This window comes from Dromiciops gliroides, chromosome 4, assembly GCF_019393635.1.
Source record: "Dromiciops gliroides isolate mDroGli1 chromosome 4, mDroGli1.pri, whole genome shotgun sequence".
NCBI classification, from domain to species: domain Eukaryota; kingdom Metazoa; phylum Chordata; class Mammalia; order Microbiotheria; family Microbiotheriidae; genus Dromiciops; species Dromiciops gliroides.
In genome coordinates this window covers 339,183,357-339,204,945 of record NC_057864.1, presented here as the reverse complement: position 1 = coordinate 339,204,945, position 21,589 = coordinate 339,183,357, and the positions used below count along the sequence as shown (strand labels likewise).

Here is a 21,589-nt window from a genome sequence, read left to right as displayed (position 1 = left end):
GGGATAACATAGATAACTGAAATCCAAAGAATTTTCCAAATCTCAAGCCAATTCTCAAATCCCCAACTCGTTAGTCAATAGTTTAAAACTTTCTACAATAATAATTTTGTTTTTACAAAAGTTCTATTTCAAAACGAAATACAATAATTAAAGCAGCAGTCCCTTCTCCCTGCCCCTGCCCAATCTTTTGTGGCACTACCAACAAAGAGAGAATTGGCCAAAAAGGAAGTAGTAGGAGATAAAAGGAAGTCCAGCAGTAGTCCTGGATAAACCACAAACTAGATGACTAGTCAATACTCCAAAGGGAACCAAGACTATAACTAAAATAACTTGACTTTGTCTGATACTACTAAATGAGTTATTTTGGTATGTGTCAATAAAGGTTTTACTGGGAATAAATATGAAATTATGTAAATTCAACCCCACATCTACCCATGGACTAAACAGAGCAAGAAATCCCATACTTTCTCAAGAATCATTACCTTAGCATTTATTGGCATAGAAGGGGAAAAATGCAAAGACTAATCAATCAACTAGCTAATTAACAAACTCATTGAGATAGGATGAATAACTAAATTTAAGAAGACAATGGCTAAAGGCAAAGTGGTGATGCTAAAGGACTACAAATAGAAAAGTAATACTAACCCTCCACTTCTGAGATGGGCTGCTGTTGATGGTGCTTTCCCTTTCAAAATAGCCTGTTCATTGGTTTCATTTAGGTCTCCATCATGTGTTAATTGAGGGTTATGGGTGTTAAAATGACCAATGGAATTTAATTCTGTCAGACAAATTCCATTTATTTTAAATGAAGAATCCCCGGTGATAATGGTGTTTTCAGATTTCAGTCTCTTCTTTGCTGCAAATAACCAAAAATATTTTTGTTACAAAATTTACTAAAAACCCCCTATATATTAGTATACAGTGTGTATAGTATATATAATATGTTATATATTATATATATTATATGTTAGTATATCAACCAGTAACATTTTTTGGTCTAAAGATGTACAGGTTTTAAATGTTATGTTACTTATGAAACATCTGAAATTGTAAAGTCAAAAGCCTCTCTGAGCATGTACAAAAAAATAACCCCTTCACTATTAAAGTATGAGATCATCATTCTACCCAATAGAAACGAGCTATTTGTCCTTTCTTCAGTTAATAGCCTACTTGAAGGCAGCTACTGAAACTTTGTGACATACCTAATTCATTAAGTAACAAGCATTTGAATGTTAACTAACAGTTGCTAATAAATCTTCTTGAAATTAGTCACAGGTGACAAAAGTAAAGAAAAATATAATAGGCATTAAAATATTTATTCTGAAAATATTTCCCATAACATTTGTAAAGAGTTCGCCAAAAGAGTTCAAATCAACAAAGAAGAAGAAAAAAGTCTGATTTTTAAAGTGTGCTATAATAAAAAGAACACTGGACTGAGAATCAGGAGACCTGGATTTCGATTCTGATCCTGACACTTGTTACCTCCTTGACCTTGGGCAAATTCTGTGTCTCTCTGGGTACCATTTTCCTCCTCTGTGGAATAAGGAAGCTCAGGATCAGAGATTTGGAGGTACGAGGAAACCTTAGATTATCTAGTCCAATGACCTGGTTTTATAGTTAAAAAAAAAAACTGAGGCCCACAGTAATTAAGTTACTTAACTGATGCCATGCAGGTAGTGATCAGATTCAAATGCAGGTTGTCTTGACTCCAAAATGCCTAGTATAAATAAGTCCTCCCCCGCCCCTTTATTTTTTTCTTGCAGGGAAATGAGGGTTAAGTGACTTGCCCAGGGTCACACAGCTAGTAAATGTCAAGTGTCTGAGACCAAATTTGAACTCAGGTCCTCCTGAATCCAGGTCTGGTGCTTTATCTACTACACCACCTAGCTGCCCCTGTCCCACATTTTAATTACCAAACACTACATACCAGTTTGTGGTAATACATTCCACAAGTGATAAAGGAAAAGCAAAGCCCCTTCAAAAATATACCTGTGTGTTATAGGGGAATAGGTATTTATTACTCATAGAGAAATGTTATATCCCCAAATTTTCTTCTAAAGGAAAAATGGCAATAGATGATTCTCCATTAAACCATTTTCAAATTAATAGCTAGCTAAAGAATGGCTATTAGCATTTATACAGTTCTGTAAGGTTTGCAAAGCACTTTATAAATATTCTCATTTTGTCATCAACAACCCTGACATATATAGGTGCTATTCTTAATCCCCATTTTACATAGAAGAGGAAACTGAGGCAGAGAGAGGTTAAATGATTTGCCCTGGGTTGAATATCTAGCAAGTGACTAGGGCAGAATTTGAACGCAGGTATTCCTAATTCCAAGTCCAGTATTTTGGTCACTGTGCTACCTAGCCACATCTTCCCCCTTCAGAAAGTCCCAAGTTTCTTTCTTTTTTTAAAGAAACATCTGATGTCAAACTGTACCCAAAACTATTTTATTTTTTTAATTTATTTTTAGTGAGGCAATTGGGGTTAAGTGACTTGCCCAGGGTCACACAGCTAGTAAGTGTTAAGTGTCTGAGGTCGGATTTGAACTCAGGTCCTCCTGACTCCAGGGCCAGTGCTCTATCCTCTGCGCCACCTAGCTGCCCCCCAAAACTATTTTATTAACATCAAATTCTAAGACTGGAGAAAAAAACAACTTTTAATTCCTTTCTTTCATTTTAGCTCATTGATTACATCATTTTTTAGGTCAGGAAACTTAGAGTTTAAGGGACTTGCTCAAGGTAATCAAAGAAGCAGGCTTTTTATAAGCAGGGATATGCTGGAGCCAGCTCCAGTGAGTAAACTGCTCAATTTTCAGTGTGAGCACTTACACCCTGGCCATTCAGCGAAGGCTACAGAACAGGACTAGACTTAGATTATTTTGTTGATTTCTAGATTTAGAGTGACAGAAAATATGTATTAATGCAGATTAAATTTAAAAGTTTGTCCAGGGGCAGCTAGGTGGCGCAGTGGATAAAGCACCGGCCCTGGAGTCAGGAGTACCTGAGTTCAAATCCGACCTCAGACACTTAACACTTACTAGCTGTGTGACCCTGAGCAAGTCACTTAACCCCAATTGCCTCACTAAAAAAAAAAAAAAAAAGTTTGTCCAGCTCCTCCTCTTCCCCAGCCCCAAGCCAGTTGTGAACCCTTTACCAGCATGCCCCCTGACAACTACTACAATCAGACTTCCTGGCCTCTTCAGTCATACTCTGCTGTTTCTAAGCCACTTAACTAAGGAGAGGCAAATTTTGCTTTGGAACAGCCAAAGAACCCCTAAACTATACTGGGTTTAGATGTCACATTAGACTTGGTGGTTCTGAGGAAGGAAGCAGAAAGAAGCAAGAGAAAAGAAGGGTTCAATGACGCCGTTCTTTGCATTCTATCACAAGGGGGTTTTCACTTGTTACAGGGAGGAGAAACCTGTCCATCGATATCCATGTGATTCTCAATGGACTCAAGGCGTCACACTGAACAAAATGCCCCTGATCTCAGAACGACCACGCCGTCCACAGATTTCTCTCAATGCTGCTGATTAAGTTTTTTTTTAAGTTCCGGGTGGAACTTGAAAATAATAATTAGGAGCACAGCAGTTTAGGAACAATCTATTATGCATGTTTCTTTTTGGCAACTTAAAGCCAACTATCAGCCAACAAAAATATTTGAAAACAAAGACATGAAGCAGCTGTCCCTACTTTAATTAGTGCTGTCTGCAATCCTGTTTTCCTAATCCAGGGGTTTCAAATTTACCGTGCCCCCCACCCCCACCCGACCCCACGCATGGCCATGCCTGAAGGGTGGTACAAGAAAAAAGTTAAGTCTCGTGCAAAGGAGGAGGGAAAGGGAAAGAGAAGGAGGGGAGGGGGAAAGAGAAGGAGGGAAGGGGAAAAGAGAAGGAAGGAGATGGGGGGAAGGGAGAGGGAAGAGGAGGGGCTTTTGTGCTCTAGTTACTCAAACGTAATCTCTTTCTTCTGCTCACAAAAATCACAATTCCTTTTCACTCCTATTATTTACTGAGTGCTGACACACTGCAAGTCCAGAGAAGGTCAGTGTCAGGGCTGCCAGCTGATGGCCAGCACAGCACCTGTGGATGCAGAACATGGAGGCCCCTGCAAAGTCAAAGGGTTCTGATGACATGTCTCCCTATAACTTCAAGGCATGCGGCAGAGGGAGCTTCAAGGGCTGTGAAATCATAGCAGCAAATAGACCAGCCTGGAGTACAGCCAACCGTGGTGTCTCAAAATAGGACATGAAGGACCAGAGCTACCCAAAACAACAGGCCCTTCCAACAGAGTCACTAACCGGAGAACAAATCGCTTCCTGGAAAAAAAAAGTCAGTTAGGAACACAGGTGCCTTTTCAGGCACACTCGGACAAAGTGTACTAACCATCACCTGGAGCATTTCTGAGTACATGAGATAAGCACTTTATACAGCACGCTATCTGAAGAGATCAAAAATAATAGGAGCCCAAATCATCTTCCCACCAGTCCTGTAAGGAGAATGCCAAACGCCGTCAGCCCTATTTTTAAAAAAGCAGCACACTCAGGCATCAGCATAAAAGGAAGTCCTCCATTATTCTATCAGTCCCTAGAGCACACTTAATAATGTTCTGCATTGATATGCAATGAGAACTATGATTTCACTGATATAGGGAACTCCCGGGGAGGAAACTGCTTCTAGCAATACAAATGGGCACCTGCTCTGCAACTTCTAGTCTTAGGTCCCTAGTACACAAAGAGGTTAAGTAACTTGTTCAGGGTCACGGAGCAAGTATGTCAGAAATGTGACCTGAACCCACGTCTTCTGAGCTCCTAGGTCTGCTAGTTCTATTCACAATGCTTTGCTGCCTCTTTTCATTAAGACCTTATAATCCAAAAGGTACTTCTACATCCTTTCTCTCATTTTCCATATTCTCTCCCTCCCTCTCTCTCTCTCTCTCTCTCTCTCTCTCTTTCTCTCTCTCTCTCCCTCCCTCCCTCCCTCCCTCTGGTTGGGGGGTGGCAATAGTAGATTTTAATTTCAGTGGGTAGCATGGTGATTTCCTCCAATTATGGAAAAGGGAATGAGGTCCAATGAGAAGCAGGAACATATCTCCCAGAGGATGAAGTCTGTACAATGAGCCTCCTGGAGCTGAGCGTGAGCATGGATGTTAGTGTGTTAAGGCTGTTTTCAAGGGCTGGAGAAGCTCCTTTCCCTTCCCACTCTCAAGAAGGAAGCTCTCTAAGGTTGGGATGAGATTAAAGCCGAGCATCAAGCCCAAGCCCATGCCCATGCCCCCGTCCCCTTCCATGCTCCCAGGGTTGACATCAAGGCAAGGTTCACAGGTCATTTCCACTACGGCACTTTGAGGTAGGTGGGGCAGTCATTACATACATTTTGCAAATGAGAAAACTGAGGCAGGAAAAAGTTAAGTGACTTGCTTAGGGTTATACATCTAATAAGTGGAATGAAGGTTTCAATTTGGGCAAGTCTGATTCTTGGGCCACATTCTCAGACTAATAGAATTTTAGGCTCTGCGGCTGAAAGGAACCTTTAAAGTTACCTAGTCCAATCTCTCATTGCATAGATGAGGAAACCCAAGGAAGTCAAAATAACCTGCCCAAAGCCACACAAGTATTAAGTACCACAGAGGCTTTTTGACTATGCATCCTTTTTCTATTGCAATATTCTACCTTTCTTATTCAAAGGTGAATATCGCCAATAAATGCTGAATGGGCATGGGTTTCATGAAATTCACTGTATTTGGATAGGCAAAGCATTGTTAGTTAGCTGGGACCCAGAAATTTCTCATAATCACTGCCTATTTTTTGGATGCTTCAATTTCAACACTGGTCCAGTTAAAAGAGCCCAATAAACACCTTCTCTTCTTGGTAACTTTACCATGGCATTCTAGTGCTGATAATCAACATTTCCACACACCCCAAAGCAGAAGAAGAAACTGGGCTTGCCCCACTATGATTCTTCTTATATTACTCCAAGAATGCACTGGTTCATTAATATAGAAGTGAGGGTTAGACATTTTTTCCTTCTTTATCCCTCATTCCTTCTCATTCTTATTTCTTCCTCTTCTGAGGAAGTTTTTTTTCTCCTTTTCTGTCTTATATCCTGTTCTTATTTACATCCTCTTTGCATATTAAAATCTCCTCTCTCTGCTTAATTATTTCTTACCCCTCATTCTATCCTCAGAGCTTCTTAAAAAATAGAAACATGACTCCAAGGATCTCTTCTGTGATGGCTCCGTCACAAGTCTGTCCCCCTCGAGGTTTTCTCACAATTACAGAATCACATAAAGACACTGAGTCCTTCTGAGTAATTCTTTTAGATCTCTCTTATACACGAAGAGCAGTGCTGTTTCCAATAACAAGGGATTGATGGTATCAATGAACAAGCATGACAAAAGAAATCAATATCGAAGTAGAAAACAGCACACTCAACAAGTATTTATTAAGCCCTTATTACAGTGCCAGATCCCTAGGATGGGGATACAAAAAAACCAAAAACAGGCAAAAGCACTGTCCTTGCCTTTAAGAAGCTCACATTCATTTGATAGAAGAACAACACACAAACAACTACATACACAAAGATATATATGGGGTGGATGGAAGAGATTCAGAAAGATATTTTTGATAAGTTTCTGTGTAAATTAAATTAACCTAAAATATCTTTAATTAAATTGATCCTTTTCTAAGCACTAATTATATTAACAAGTCTACTTTTCTGCACATAATGGACTGGTCCTGGAAGTGGTAGGCCATATTTCGAAAAAAGATCAAACCAAGGAGAAACAGGCAATATACCTATTGGTATTTACAAGAGGGTGCCAGGGCAGAAGAACTGGAAGGCGGAATCCTGATACAGACAGCAAGGAGAAAGGAAAGTAGTTGTGATATGGGACTGCAACTATTTGCATGTCCTCCAGAGGTCTCTCCCTCTCTGAAAAAAACAGAATAATTTTAACATGCTTGCCTTGCCTTGCAGATGAGTTTATTCTTTAGAAGAGGGGAGAATGATGGGGTGCTTCTACTCTGGACATGATTCAAACCAGTAACTAAGACCTTATTGGTGAAGGAGAGATGATAGAAACCTTAAAAGGCAATGAATACATCATTTTGGAAGTTAGCATATATAAGGAAGGGAATGTTGGACACAGTCTGTATGTACCCTAGTCTTTAGGAAAACTTTCAAAGAGTTCAGAGATAGCCTAGGTAAGATTCCATCACTAATATTTTAGAACAAGGACTTTTTTTTAAAGTGCGGCAATTGGGGTTAAGTGACTTGCCCAGGGTCACACAGCTAGTAAGTGTTAAGTGTCTGAGGCCGGATTTGAACTCAGGTCCTCCTGACTCCAGGGCTGATGCTCTATCCACTGTGCCACCTAGCTCCCCCCCCCTTTTTTTTGGTGCAGGGCAATGAGGGTTAAGTGACTTGCCCAGGGTCAAACAGCTAGTGTCAAGTGTCTGAGGCCAGATTTGAACTCAGGTCCTCCTGAATCCAGGGCTGGTGCTTTATCTACTGTGCCACTTAGCTGCCCCATAGAACAAAGAATGTTAATTCGAGAGTCCATGGTTGGATTTCAGGGTTCCATAAACTTTGATGGGGAAAAAAATTGCATCTTTATTTCAATATGATTGATTGGTTTCCTTTGCAATCCTATGCATTTTATTTTGTACATTTAAAAACATTTTTCTGATTAGTGATACATAGGCTTCACCAGTATGCCAAAGGGGTCAATGACACACACAAAAATTTTAAAATCCTTGTTCTCTCCACTTATAGGCTTGGGGCAAGGGACAAAGAAAGGGCTGGGGCCCAAGTTCTGTAGCTTAGACTTTAAGGGGGTCAAAGAGCTTAGAGAAGATGGAGAAAGCATCATGGTGTCAGGGAAGGTTACAAGGTTTGTGATGGCTCTGAGTAGGAAAGCGGAAACAACAGCTGCAAAAGCATGGTATACTACCAGAAGGCCTTGATTTGGAATTAGGGGACCTGGATCTTCAAAACACCAACCCAATTGTTTATTTCCTGTGTGATCTTGAGCAACTCTCTTCCCTTCTTTCAGTCCGTTTCCTCCTCTACAAAATAAAGAGGTTGAAGGGGCAGCTAGGTGAAACAGTGGATAGAGCACTGGCCCTGGATTCAGGAGGACCTGAGTTCAAATCTAGCCTCAGACATTTGGCACTTATTAGCTGTGTGACCCTGGGCAAGTCACCTAACTCCAACTGCCTCACCCCCCCCCCCCAAAAAAGAGGTTGAACTAGATGATTGGGGTTTCTTAACCTAGGAACTGAGAATTTTTAAAAATAATTTGATAAATGTACTTAATATAGTTGGTTTCCTTTGTAATCATATATGTTTTTACTTTATGGTTTTAAATATGATTCTCGGAAGATATCATTAGGTGTAACAGAATGCCAAAGGAATCTATAACACAAAAAAAGGCTAATAATCCCTGCACCAGAAGAAAAGCTGACTCAGAAGAAATGAGAGGCTTATCATCTTGGTAACTAAGATATAATGCATAGATGTATGTATATGTACATATAACCAGAATATGCATATAGGTATGTAGACAGTGACATTGCCATAGATTTCAATAAAATATATGATTAGGTCTCTCATGATATCCCTGTGGGAAAGATGGAGATGTATAGACTGGATAATATGCAAATAGATTCATGGTGTCTTTGATTCAGAAGCTCCCTCCAACACTGCATGTGGCAGCAGCAGCAGTAGTTTTGGGAGCTGTCAGCCCTGAAATGAAAAGGGAACCGGACAACTTGTCAAAAAAAGACTACAGGGGACCCCCTGATTAGCACTGCGTAGAGCTGGCAACCCTATTGTCCATATGCAGGGGGAGTGGTCACAAAAGAGCAGGGGCCTTGGTCACAGTTTCAAGGCAAAAAGGGCACTAGTATTTGTGGCTGCAGGGCACCAAGGCCAGCCCAAGTGGGTAAATAGCACAAAAGAGATCAGGACATCATTGCCCATAATTCTTCCAGGATGACACCACCTTGGAAGCACCTAAAACTTGTAGACCCCCAGAATTACTTCTCAAAACAGCAGCAAGAAAAAGTCTGAAGCTTGGAACACTGCCTTCCCACCCCCAGGTAAACACAGCCCAACTTTAACATAAAGTTCAAAGTCAAAAAATAAGCTGGAAAAAAATGAGCAAATAACAAAAACAAAAGAGAATTTAACCATAAAAAGCTTACTACAGTGGCAGAGAAGACCAAGATATAAACTCAGAAGAATGTGAAAACAGCTGTAAACAAAGAAAGCCTCAAAGAAAAAAAACTCACTGGACCCAAGCCCAACAAAAATTCCTGGAATAGTGGCAATAAAAACCAAGAATTCCTAGAAAGAGATGAGTAGCAGAGGAAAAATTGGGACAAGAAGTGAGAGTGATGTAAGAAAATTATGAAAAGAGAATTAACAGCTAGATAAAAGAGGCACAAAAATTCATTGAAGAAAAAACTTTTAAAATACCATGATATTGGGAAAGATTGAAAGCAAAAGAAGGGAACAGTAGAAGATGAGATGAATAGGTAGTGTCATGGAAGCAATAAACATAAGCTTGGACAGACTTTGAGAAAGTGGAGGAAAGAAGAGACTGGGGTGTTATGGTCCACAAGGGTCATGAAGAGTCAGACCAGACTGGACAACTGAACAACAAAAACCAAAATTGACCAAATGGAAAAAGAGGTGCAAAATCTCACTAAAGAAAATAATACCATAAAAATTAGAATTGGGCAAATGGAAGCTAATGACTCTATGAGGTATCAAGAAACAATAAAAGTCAAAAGAATGAAAAAATAGAAGAAAATGTGAAATATATCATCAGAAAAACAAGTGATCTGGAAAATATACCAACTAGAGATAATTTAATAATTATTGGACTATCTGAAAGCCATGATCAAAGAAAGAGACCAGACATTATATTTCAAGAAAATATCATAAAAACTGCCCTAATATCTTAGATCCAGAGAGTAAAATAGAAATTGAAAGAATCCACCAATCTTTAGAAAGAGATCCCAAAATGAAAATTCCCAGGAATATTATAATTTAATTCCAGAGCTCCTAGGTAAAAGAGAAAATACTTCAAGGTGTCAGAAAGAGACCTCTCAAATACCATGAAGCCACAATCAAGATCACACAAAATTTAGCAGCTACCACATTAAAGAAGTAGAAGGCTTGGAAAATTATATTCTGGAAGGCAAAGGAGCTAGGAATATAACCAAGAATAACCTACCCAGCAAAAGTAAGTATAATCCTTTGGGGGGAATGGACATTTAATGAAATAGAGGACTTTCAAGCATTTCTGATGAAAAGACCAGAGCTGAATAGAAAATGTGATATTTAAACACAAGAGCCAAGTGAAGGTAAACATGAAATAATCATAAGGGCCTCAATAATGATAAACTGTTTACATTCCTATATAGAAAGATGATACATGTTACTCCTAAGAACTTTATCATTATTAGGGCAGTTAAAAGGAGTTTAAGGATGTATAGTGAAGTGAGCAGAACCAAGAGAACATTGTGTACAGAGACAGCAATATTATTTGATGAAGAACTGAATGACAACTATTCTCAGCAATGCAAAGATCTAAGACAATTCCAAAGGTCTAATGATGAAACAGACTATCCACCTCCAAAGAAAGAACTGATATTGACTAAGCACAAATTGAAGCATGCTATGTTTTACTTTCTTTCATTTTTTTCTTTTATTCAAGTTTTCTTATACAAACTGACTAATATGTTAATGTTTTACATAATTGCACATGCATAACCCATATTTGATTGCTTGCCACCTTAGGGAGGGGAAGGAGGGATGAAATTTGGAACTTAAAACTATAAATAAAAATGATTATTATTTTTTTGGACTTTAAGGGCATAGATGTGGGTCAATTATGTTGGAATGATATACAAAAAATTTAAGGGATGAAAAAAGAGTGATGTACTGGGAAAAGGGAGGTAAGGTAGAATGGGGAAATTTTTCTCACATAAGAAACATGCAAGAAAGAGCTTTTCCAGTGAAGGGGCAAATGTTTCCAGTGAAGAGGGGCAATGTTTGTACTTTACTAGTTCAAAGAAGGAAGACTATATATACACACTCAGTTGTATATAGAAATGTAACTTACTCAATCAGAAAATAGGAGGGGAGGGGCATAAAAGAAAAGGGGGTGGGGAAAGGATAAAAGGGAGGGTATATTAAAGGAGGCAATGGTTAGAAGCAAAATAGACTTTTGAGGAGGAACAGAATAAGAAAAAATGGATAAACAGAAGAAAATAGAATGGAGGAAAATAAATACGCAGTGATAATAATGATGAGTGTGAATGGTATGAGCTCATCCATAAAATGGAAGCAGATAGAATACAGAAGAAACCAGAATCCAACAATATGTTGTTTATAAAAGACACACTTGAAACAGAAAGATACATACACAGAGCTAAAATAAAGGGCTGGAGCAGAATCTGTTATGTTTCAGCAAGGCAGAGGTAGCAATCATGATCTCAGATAAAAACAAAAGCAAAAATAGAACTAATTAAAAGGGATAATTAGGAAAACTACATTTTGCTAAAAGACCAAAGCTTCTTAAACGGTGGGTCATGACCCCATATGGGGTCACATAAAATTTGGCAATAAATGTTTGATTTATATGCCTATTTTATATAACAACATATCCAGAGTAAATAAAAATTTATTGGGCAAAAAGAGATCATGAGTGGAAAAAGTTTAAGAAGCCCTACCATAGACAATGAATAACATAAAATTTTTTTAGTTTCTCTGATAAAGGTGTCATTTCTCAAATATATATTGAATAATTGAAGTGAGTCAAATTTGTAGAAATAAGAGCCATTCCCCAGTTGATAAATGGTCAAAGGATAGAAAAAGGCAGTTTTCAGAAAAAATCAAAGCTATTTATAGTCATGAGGAAAAATGCTCTAAATCACCACTGATTAAAGAAAGGCAGGGGCAGCTAGATGGCACAGTGGATAAAGCACCGGCCCTGGATTCAGGAGGACCTGAGTTCAAATCCGACCTCAGACACTTGACACTTACTAGCTGTGTGACCCTGGGCAAGTCACTTAACCCTCACTGCCCTGCAAAAAAAAAAAAAGGAAAGAAAGAAAAGAAAGGCAAATTAAAACAACTCTGATGTACCACCTCACACCTAAAACAAATGACAAATGCTGAAGGGGATGAATTAAAAATAGGTATGTTAATGAACTGCTGGTGGAGTAGTGAACTGGTTGAACCAAGCTATAGAACAAAAGAACTAGGTCCAAAGGGCTATAAAACTGCATAACCTTTTACTGGGCAATACCACTACTAGCTCTGTATCCCAAAGAGATCAAAGATAAAGGAAAATGACCTTTACATACAAAAAATATTTATAGCAGCTTTTTTTGGTCATGGCAAAGAATTGGAAATCAAGGGGATGCTCATTAATTGGGGAATGGCTGAACAAACTGTGGCATATGATTTTGATGGAGTAATATTGTGCTCTAGGAAATAACACGGGGAGGTGGTTTCAGGAAAAACATAGCAAGACCTATATAAACTAACGCAAATTGATATGAGAAGAACTGGGAGATCACTGGGCACAGTGACAACAATGTTGTAATGATGATCAATTGTGAAAAGCTTGGCTACTCTGATCAATACCATGAGGCAAATTTCTTCCAAAGAACTCATAATGAAAAAATGCTATTTACCTCCAGAGAGAAAACCAATGAACTCTGAACACAAACTGAAGTATAATTTTCTCACTTTATTTTTCTTGCTTTTTAAAAAAATATGGCTCATATGGAAATACATTTTACATGATTTCACATGTATAACTGATATATTACTTGACTTCTCAGTAGACAGGGAAGGAGGTGGGTGGAAGGGAGAGAATTTGGAACTCAAAATTTAAAAAGAAAAGAATGTTACAAATAAATAATAAAAAATTTAAAAGAACTGTGATCAATATAATGATCAAACAATATTCCAAAGGACCAGTGACAAAGATGGCCATTTATCTCTTGATAAGAGAGGTGACAGACTCAGGAGGCAGAAATAGCCATACATTTTTGGACATGACTAATGAGAGATACTGTTTTACTTAAAAGTGTAAATTTGTTTCAAGTGGGATTTTTTTCCCCTCTTTTTTCAGGCTGGAAGATGGAGGTGGCCAGGAGGAATAACATCATACAAGCAAGGCAATTTTAAACACTGTATATTGATTTTTTTATTCACTTAAAATAAACAAGAAAAACATGCTCTGCATCATAAAGATTTTCAGTTTTAATGTACAAGCCTCCTTTTCTCTTTCACATTGTATATGGAAATGCTTATTTAGTATTATCTAATTTCTTAACAAACAGAGAAATAAAGTAGGAAAAAATTTTAAAAGAAATTTGGGCAACTGCATTCTTCATCCATTTGATCTTTCCTTAAATGAATGATTAGGTCAAACTCCTTTAAGGGATTATAAATCTCTCATAGGAAAATCTGTAATGTTCAAGTGTTTGATGTTTTCTGTGGGATGTCATTCTCTAACAGGGGCATCAGGAGGCCCTCATTATTCACAGGGAATCCCTCTTTAATCAGGAGTTTATGCTGGATCTCCTCCATCAAAGTGAACATTTTTGGTTAAGCATGTCTTTCTGTTTTATAGATGCCTTTTCTAGTATTTATTATTAAACATGGCTATTTCTGCTAATATACAGTCTAAGAAATGTTGAATGATTCTGATGTAAAAATGGGAGACATCTTGTAAAAGGGCGTGCATATGACATATTGATCTACCAAATTAAATCTTCCTTTATAATCAACAAACAATGAACATAATGGGATTTCTTATAATCTTTACATCTTTCACCTAATTGTGAAATGCTTATGATGTAGTCCACTGGTGAAAAATCACTCATATAAGTCTGTTTGCTACTAATATCCTTGGCCAGGATACCCCTAATTCATGTACAGATGTCTCTCCTAAAGATTTTATATAGATGGGAAATTAAGTATAGGTCAGGAGTTACTGATATTATCCTAGTTGTCATTTTTCAGTATTAATTAGGTAAAAGATTTTTTCTATATCTTTGCTATCTTCTCTTCCTTCAGATACCTTGTGTGCCAAGCATTCAATGTCCTCATTATTGAGATACCTCCAGCACTGATTTCCATGTACACTTAATCCAATCTTAGTGTGTGTGTGTGTGTGTGTGTGTGTGTGTGTGTGTGTGTTAGGCAATTGGGGTTAAGTGACTTGCCCAGGGTCACACAGCTATTAAGTGTCAAATGTCTGAGGCCAGATTTGAACTCAGGTCCTCCTGAATCTAGCTAGGGCTGGTGCTCTATCCACTGCGCCACCTAGCTGCCCCTAATCTTAGTACTTTTACTGACATATCTTAGAGCCATTTCTGTTACTATAGAAACATGCAGGAATGTGATGCTAAGGCTCACTTGTGGTAGTTCCATTGTCCTTAATGGAGAGAACAGTTCATTAAAATGATTATTGACTGTCGCAAATCTTTTCCATTTTTCTTTTGGTTGTAGTCCTTCCATTTTTGTCCTTGAACTCTTTGAATAGCTTTGTTTAGTTCGTTATTTTTCGAAACTTCTGAAAAATTAGTTTTATCCTCCATTGTTTTTCCCTGCTCATCATCAACCATCATTTGATCTACCATAAATAACTTAATTATTCTCAGAAATACAATGATCCATGACAATTCTGAAGGACTTATGATGAAAGGTGCTATCCATCTCCAGAGAAAGAACTGGTGGGGCCTAAAGGCAAATTGAAGATACCTTTTTCTTTTCTTGGGTTTTTTTTTTTTTGGTATGTGTTTTCTTTCACAGCATGACTTACATGGAAATGTGTTTTGCATGACTGCACATGTATAGCCTATGTCAAATTGCTTGCCTTTTCAATTGGGGGAAGAGAGGAAGAGAATTCAGAACTTGAAATTTGAAAAAAATATATTAAAATTGTTTTTACATGTAATTGGGAAAATTTTTTTAAATTAAATTTTTAAAACAACCATCATATTTATTTAAAATTTACATATGGGGGGCAGCTAGGTGGCGCAGTGGATAGAGCACTGACCCTGGAGTCAGGAGTACCTGAGTCACAAATCCGGCCTCAGACACTTAACATTTACTAGCTGTGTGACCCTGGGCAAGTCACTTAACCCCAATTGCCTCACTAAAAACAAAAACAAAAACAAAATCTACATATGAATTTGTATTCTAACCTGGTGCTGCCTTTGACAACCATCTGTCTCCATTTGGCAAGTAAGATAGATATATGCTGACTAAGGTATTGTGGCAACTAATTTACATTGATTAAACTGCTGGATAAAACCATAGTTGGACATTTATCTTGTCCACTTTCCATTTCTGATTACTTTTGTAAATAATTCAGGGTTATTTAAACTGTCTGCCATGTCGTTTTCTCATTACTGTCCTTTCTTTTTTTTTCTTTTTTACTAATTTTGATGTTAAGTCTGACAGGTTGATGATCTGAATGTACAAAGACAGCTGACTGAGGGATAACTCCCATACCCACAGCAAGTCTTTTGCTGTTTGTTAAAATGTAACCTATTTTATTGTTCATGATATTATTTGATATTCCCCATGGTCCAAGCCTACCAATTCTTTTCTCGAGGAAAGTTTTTATGGCATAGAGGCAGGAGGTTTCTGTGTAATGTACACATCTTCAACCTCTCTCATTCCTTCCTGAACCATGCTTTTCTAGGTATTTCCCTCACCTTTTCCTTCCTGAACACGGAGTCACCAAAGACTAAATGGTTTTATAAACTTATTTCACATCAGTCCCTTTCACACACATTACCTTCTAACCAAACTGATTTGTTCACTGTTCACCAAACCTAGCATCTCATTCCCATCTTTGTGCCTTCTCCCTAAAATGCACTCCCACTTCACCTTCACCTCCTAGAATCCTTAGCTTTCTTTAAAGACTTAACTCCGGCGTCACCCTCTATGGACAAGCCTTTCTTCATCTCCCTAAATTGTTAGTGCTCTCTTTCTCTTCAAATTATCATGTGTGTATTTATCTGTAGTAATACCATAAACCCTATTGCTTAGTACAGTGCTTTGCACATAGTGGGTACCTAACAGATGCCATGGAATGAATTATCTGATTTGACGAGTACAATAATCTTGTGTGTAGGTATCAGAGGATTTGGGTAATTAATCCCATTTGGTATATAAGGAAACTTGGTATCACAGAATTCAAGTAATTTGCCTATGGTTCTAAAGTATCAGAGGAAGAATTTGAACCCACATCTCTCTTAACTCTAAATTCAGAGCTCTATTAAGGAGATTGAGAACAAATTATGTGACTGGACTCAGATTGTTGATTTAATGGATCTTTTCAACCTCAAAAGAGGCCTCTGATGGAACACTCTTTGTATTTGGAAATGTTCTATTCAACTTTTTTGTTAATTAAGGCATAAATGGATTTTTATTAACTATGTGGATGACATAAAGCTGAAAGACAAAGCTAATGTTAAAGATAACAAAGCTAGGAAAGATAGCTACCATGATAAATGAGAGTTGGATACAAAGAATCTCAACAAGCTAAAAGACTTTGGCTGACTCTGAAAAGATGAAATTGAATAGGGATTAATGTCAAGTTCTGTACTTGGTTCAAAAATGAGGATGGAAGGAAGACTCAGCTAGAAAATAATTTGTATCAAAAAGACACGGGAGGGGGGGTGGGGGGCAGCTAGGTGGCGCAGTGGATAAAGCACCGGCCCTGGATTCAGGAGGACCCAAGTTCAAAGCCGGCCTCAGACACTTAACACTTACTGGCTGTGTGACCCTGGGCAAGTCACTTAACCCCTAATTGCCTCTCAAAAAAAAAAAACAAAACGACATAGGGGTCTAAATTTGAATTAGTAATAATGTCACAGGCAGAAGAACTAATACTAAACCTGGGCTGTATTAACAGAAGTAAGACGTTCAGATCAAGGGAAGAGACATGTCCACTCTACTCTGCCCTGGTCAGCTTCTGTTTAATTCTGGGCACCAAATTTTAGAAAGGGTCATTGACTGCTAGAATAATATGTGTTGGCTAAATACTAGGATGGGGAGTGGACTAGAAATGATGTCACATAAGAAGGGTTGAAATAACTATGGATATTTAAGTTTGAAAAGAGGACACAATCATGAAAGCCATCTTCAAATATAGGAAGGACCCAGACTCACATAGTAGAGGGTTTAGACTTCCTTTCCAAAGGACAGAATGAGAGCCAATGTGTGGGACTTATAGAAAGGTGGAAATCAAGCTCAACAAAGGGAAAAATTATACTAATTAGATTTGTCCATAAATGTAACAGGCTGGCTCTGATATGTTCCAAGTCCCCTTTCACTAGAGATCTTCATGTTGAGTCTAAATTCTGGGTAAGATTCATGATTTTGGAGGGGGGCATATTAGATAACCTTTGAAATTTCTTCCAGGTCTTAAGTTTCTATAATTCTATAAGCTTTCAGTGCCAAATTCAGGGTTATGAATAGCCTATGCTACATGTGTGCAAAACACACAGACTAAATAAAATCACAACTTCCTATCATATAAACAGAATCTGAGGCTCCCCACACCATCTAGGACTAGGAAAATTCTCATTTTAAAAACAGATTCCACGTACTTTTTAAGAAACAGTTCTGTCCTTAAGTTTTAAAGAATATTTAGATATTCTTACACTCATCAAGATGAAATAGTTTGTCTGGAAGGAGATTTCCCTGAGAGGATGCCTTGAATAAACGTGCACGGGCACTGCTTACTCTTCTAATCTTCACGGGGTCCACTGGAGGTTTAGGAAAGGAAATAGAAGCTTCATCTTCTTTAGATAGAGATGCAAGAACTTTAGGTTTCTAGAAGATTAAAAAAAAAGACTAACTAAAGTCTCTCTGTCCAAAATACAAGTCACAATCCTGTAGCCAAAAACACTCTAAAAGTACATGGTTGGCACCTGTGTACCATGGATGCTTTCTCTTTTACCCGAAAGAGCTAATTTCTTAATTCTAGAATTAATTTCTTAATTCTATTACCCACAGGCCATTCTTGCCTAGACACATTGCATATTTTATTTTTTATTGAATTGTTTTGTCAACCTTTACTCATATACCAAATATCGTAATTATAAAACATGGGATACAAATACAGACATGGGATATCTGAAAATACAGATGAGCACTACATGAGAACTTAATTATATACTTTTGCTGGTGTTTATAGAATCTACATTTTATACTTAACAATATCTCAGTTATAGATGAAAAGATTCACTGGAATATGATCAAAGTTACTACACATCGTTTAATTACCAAATCAATCTTTGTCCTTCCTGACCATTCAGTAGTTTTTCAAAACTCTTGACCACCCACATCTTCTACCTGGATACCTTCCTCTGGGGTTTTGTGACAATGCTCTGTCCTGATGCTCCTATCTAACTTGTCCTTCTCAGTGGTCTTTGTTGATTCTATGTCCTACCTCCTAAGGGGTGACTGCCCAAGACTTGGTCCTGGATCCTCTCTGTACCCTCCTTCCCTTGATGATCAGTTCCTATGAAGTCAATTATTATCTCTATGTATGACTCTTAAATCTATATATCCAGCACCAACTACCTGTTAAACATCTCCAACTGTCACCTCAAATTCAACATGTCTAAGAAAGAACTCAGGATTCCACCCCCCCCACACTCCAAATCCTCATCTAAATTTGCCTATTTTTGTTGAGGATACCACCATCTTTCTAGTTACTTGGATTCAGTCATCTTCACCACACCTTTACCCCCAATATTCAATCAACTAAATGTCAAATCTTGTTTCTCCTACCTCCACAATAAATCTCATATCCATCCATCAATTTTCCTCCACTCAAATAGATTCCAGTCTAATTGACATGCTCATTACTGCTCCTCTAGACCAATACAGAATTCATTCGTACCCAACCATGGCCTCTAGGAATCCTTAGTTTCCTTCTAGGCTCAGCTCATGCATTTATGTCCTATTAAAAGCCTTTCCTGGGGCAGCTGGGTGGCACAGTGGATGGAGCGCTGGCCCTGGATTCGAGAGGACCCGAGTTCAAATCCGGCCTCAGACACTTAACACTTGCTGGCTGTGTGACCCTGGGCAGGTCACTTGACCCCGGTTGCCTCATCAAAAAAAAAAAAAAGCCTTTCCTGATCTCCCTGGTTATTAGTATTCCCTCCTTCTTCAAATGATCTTTTGCTAATTTATCTGTGTAAATGTTGTATTCCCCTTCCTACCCCAATAGACTATAAGCTCCTTAAGTACAAGGCATGACTTATTATTTAATATTTGTATTCTCAGCACTTAGCAGAATGCCTTGTATATATAGTGGGTGCTTAATAAATGCTTGTTAAACAGGAAGAAGTAGTTCCATTAACTAGCATTTCAGTCATCAAAGTGCATCATGTAGCATTTTTCTAGGTCTCTAAAGTTCTATGCTTATAAGTTTTGGAAGGGCAACATTGCTGGCAAAATATCAGAAATCAGTGAGAACAATTAACAGCCTCTAACACTCTAAAAGAAGAAAATGACAGCTGTATTGGAAAATATGTAATACACAACCCTAGTCCAGGTTTCACAACCCAGGAAATAGCAGCACCAGGATGTCTGGGCACAATCCCTTGAGCCCCAGTCTTTAACTTTTTCTTTCCCTTTTTGCTCTATACTCAAGTCCACTATTTGAATGAATATTAGTGGCTAATACAAATCACCAAGTTTTGGGGGAATTTTCTCCAATATTAAGTTCAATAATTATTATAGCTACAGTTCACAAATTGAAGTCTAAGAACACTGTCAGAAATAGTTATATAACAGTGAATGAACAGAAAGTACTGAAACTGTCCTTGTTTTCCCTGTTCCTTCCTCAAAAAATCCAAGCAAAACTTACATATCCAAGTGAACTGAGGGTCAACCTTCAAAGGTGATAAACTTAATCTAATCATTGCTCCTGTTATTCAAAACATTTCTGGTTTCTTCTTTTGGAATGGCTTTCACATAAGAAAAAAGAGGCTTGGTCTCATTACTTACATTATATCTTATTTTTGACTCCAAAATCCAGTTTTATCACCCACCTTGGTCACCCACATTATTCACCAGACTTGGCTCTGAACTGATCATTTCCCCAAAAAAGCAAATCTATTCTCACAGGACAAAAATTCTGCACCACTGAGAATATTTAAAAGAATGTGCTGTCATGTATAATGTATATTAAATTGCTTACCTATTCAAGGAGGGATAGGTAAGGGAGGGAGAGAATTTGGAACTCAAATTTTTTTTAAAATGAGTGATAAAAATGTTTGTTTACATGTAATCAAGAAAAATTTTAAATAAACAACGTATATACTAAGAAGAAAAGAAAAGAATGTGATGTTGGCTTTTAAGACAATTCCAAAAGAGAAATTTTAAAAATTGTTTTGAAAAACAGAAGCATTATTGGATTAAGTACCCAGCCTTCCCCTCACACCCCTCACCCCCAGTACACATACCCAGATGTCTACTTTGAAGGGGACCAGACTGGTATAGCCAGTTTTTTTAAAAATCAGTTCTATTATTTTAGCTCCTTAAAATGTGGGGCAATATACATAAAAATGTGACTTAGACCTTGAAGCAATCGGTAAAAACAACAACAATAAAAAAAAAACCACTAAGGAAAAGAACTAGCTTCAATAAATAATAATGAAGATGATATATTATTGAAAGATAATCTTAATGCCCTATATCACAGATATAATGTGTATACATATAGTGGGTGCTTAATACGTGTTCGTTAGATCGGAAGAAATTATTCCAATAACTAGTATCACAGTTTTATCTATGGCAGAGCCAAAATAATAATGAATTGTCGATGCCACTTACAAGCTGTGTTACTGGGCAAGTCCTTTACTCACTCTGATCCTGTTTCTTCATATATAAACTGGGGATACCTGTACTTCCTACTTCAGCATCTTATCATAAGGAAGACATTTTATAAACTTTAGTGTTATAAAAGTAATGTTAATGGTACAGTTGAGTTCCACAATCATCCTAGCCCTACCCTTTAAGACTTATTTCAAACTACTCCCTTTCATAAAATCTTTGTTCCAGTCACTTTACAGTTTTCAGATTTGACATTCCATTTCCAGCCTCAATGCCTTTAGAAGGCTCTTCCCCCATACATGGACTGAATTCCCTCCTCACCTCCAACTCTTAGGAAGGATTTTTTTGTTTGTCTTATCTTTGTATCCCCAGGGCCTAGTAGAGAGGTTTTCATCCAGTTAGTAGTTTAAAATATTTTAATGATAGAAAGTAGACTTGCAATCCAAAGAGCAATCTAATTTTCTTGATTTCCTTTTTTACCCAGTACTTAACAACAAAAAGGGAAACTGAATTTCTGTAAAATAACAGTACTGATTAAAATCTTCACTTTTTTTAGAAGCATCAACTCTTATTAACCACAAAGATACATTTTAAAGCAGTGCACATGATCTAACACACACACACACACAGGTGTATTAAATGAAGACTTATACTACATAGAACCTTAACAAGATCAAAGATTTA

At 37.7% G+C, this 21,589-nt stretch overlaps 1 protein-coding gene across 1 annotated transcript in view; it reads right to left on the bottom strand.

The window, feature by feature from the left end:
- ARMC2 (armadillo repeat containing 2) overlaps positions 1–21,589 on the bottom strand; it is a 166,838-nt gene that overhangs the window by 129,215 nt on the left and 16,034 nt on the right. Inside the window, 2 exon segments of the mRNA XM_043999711.1 lie at positions 646–856; positions 17,719–17,890. Of these exon segments, the coding sequence (XP_043855646.1) occupies positions 646–856; positions 17,719–17,890 (383 nt within the window).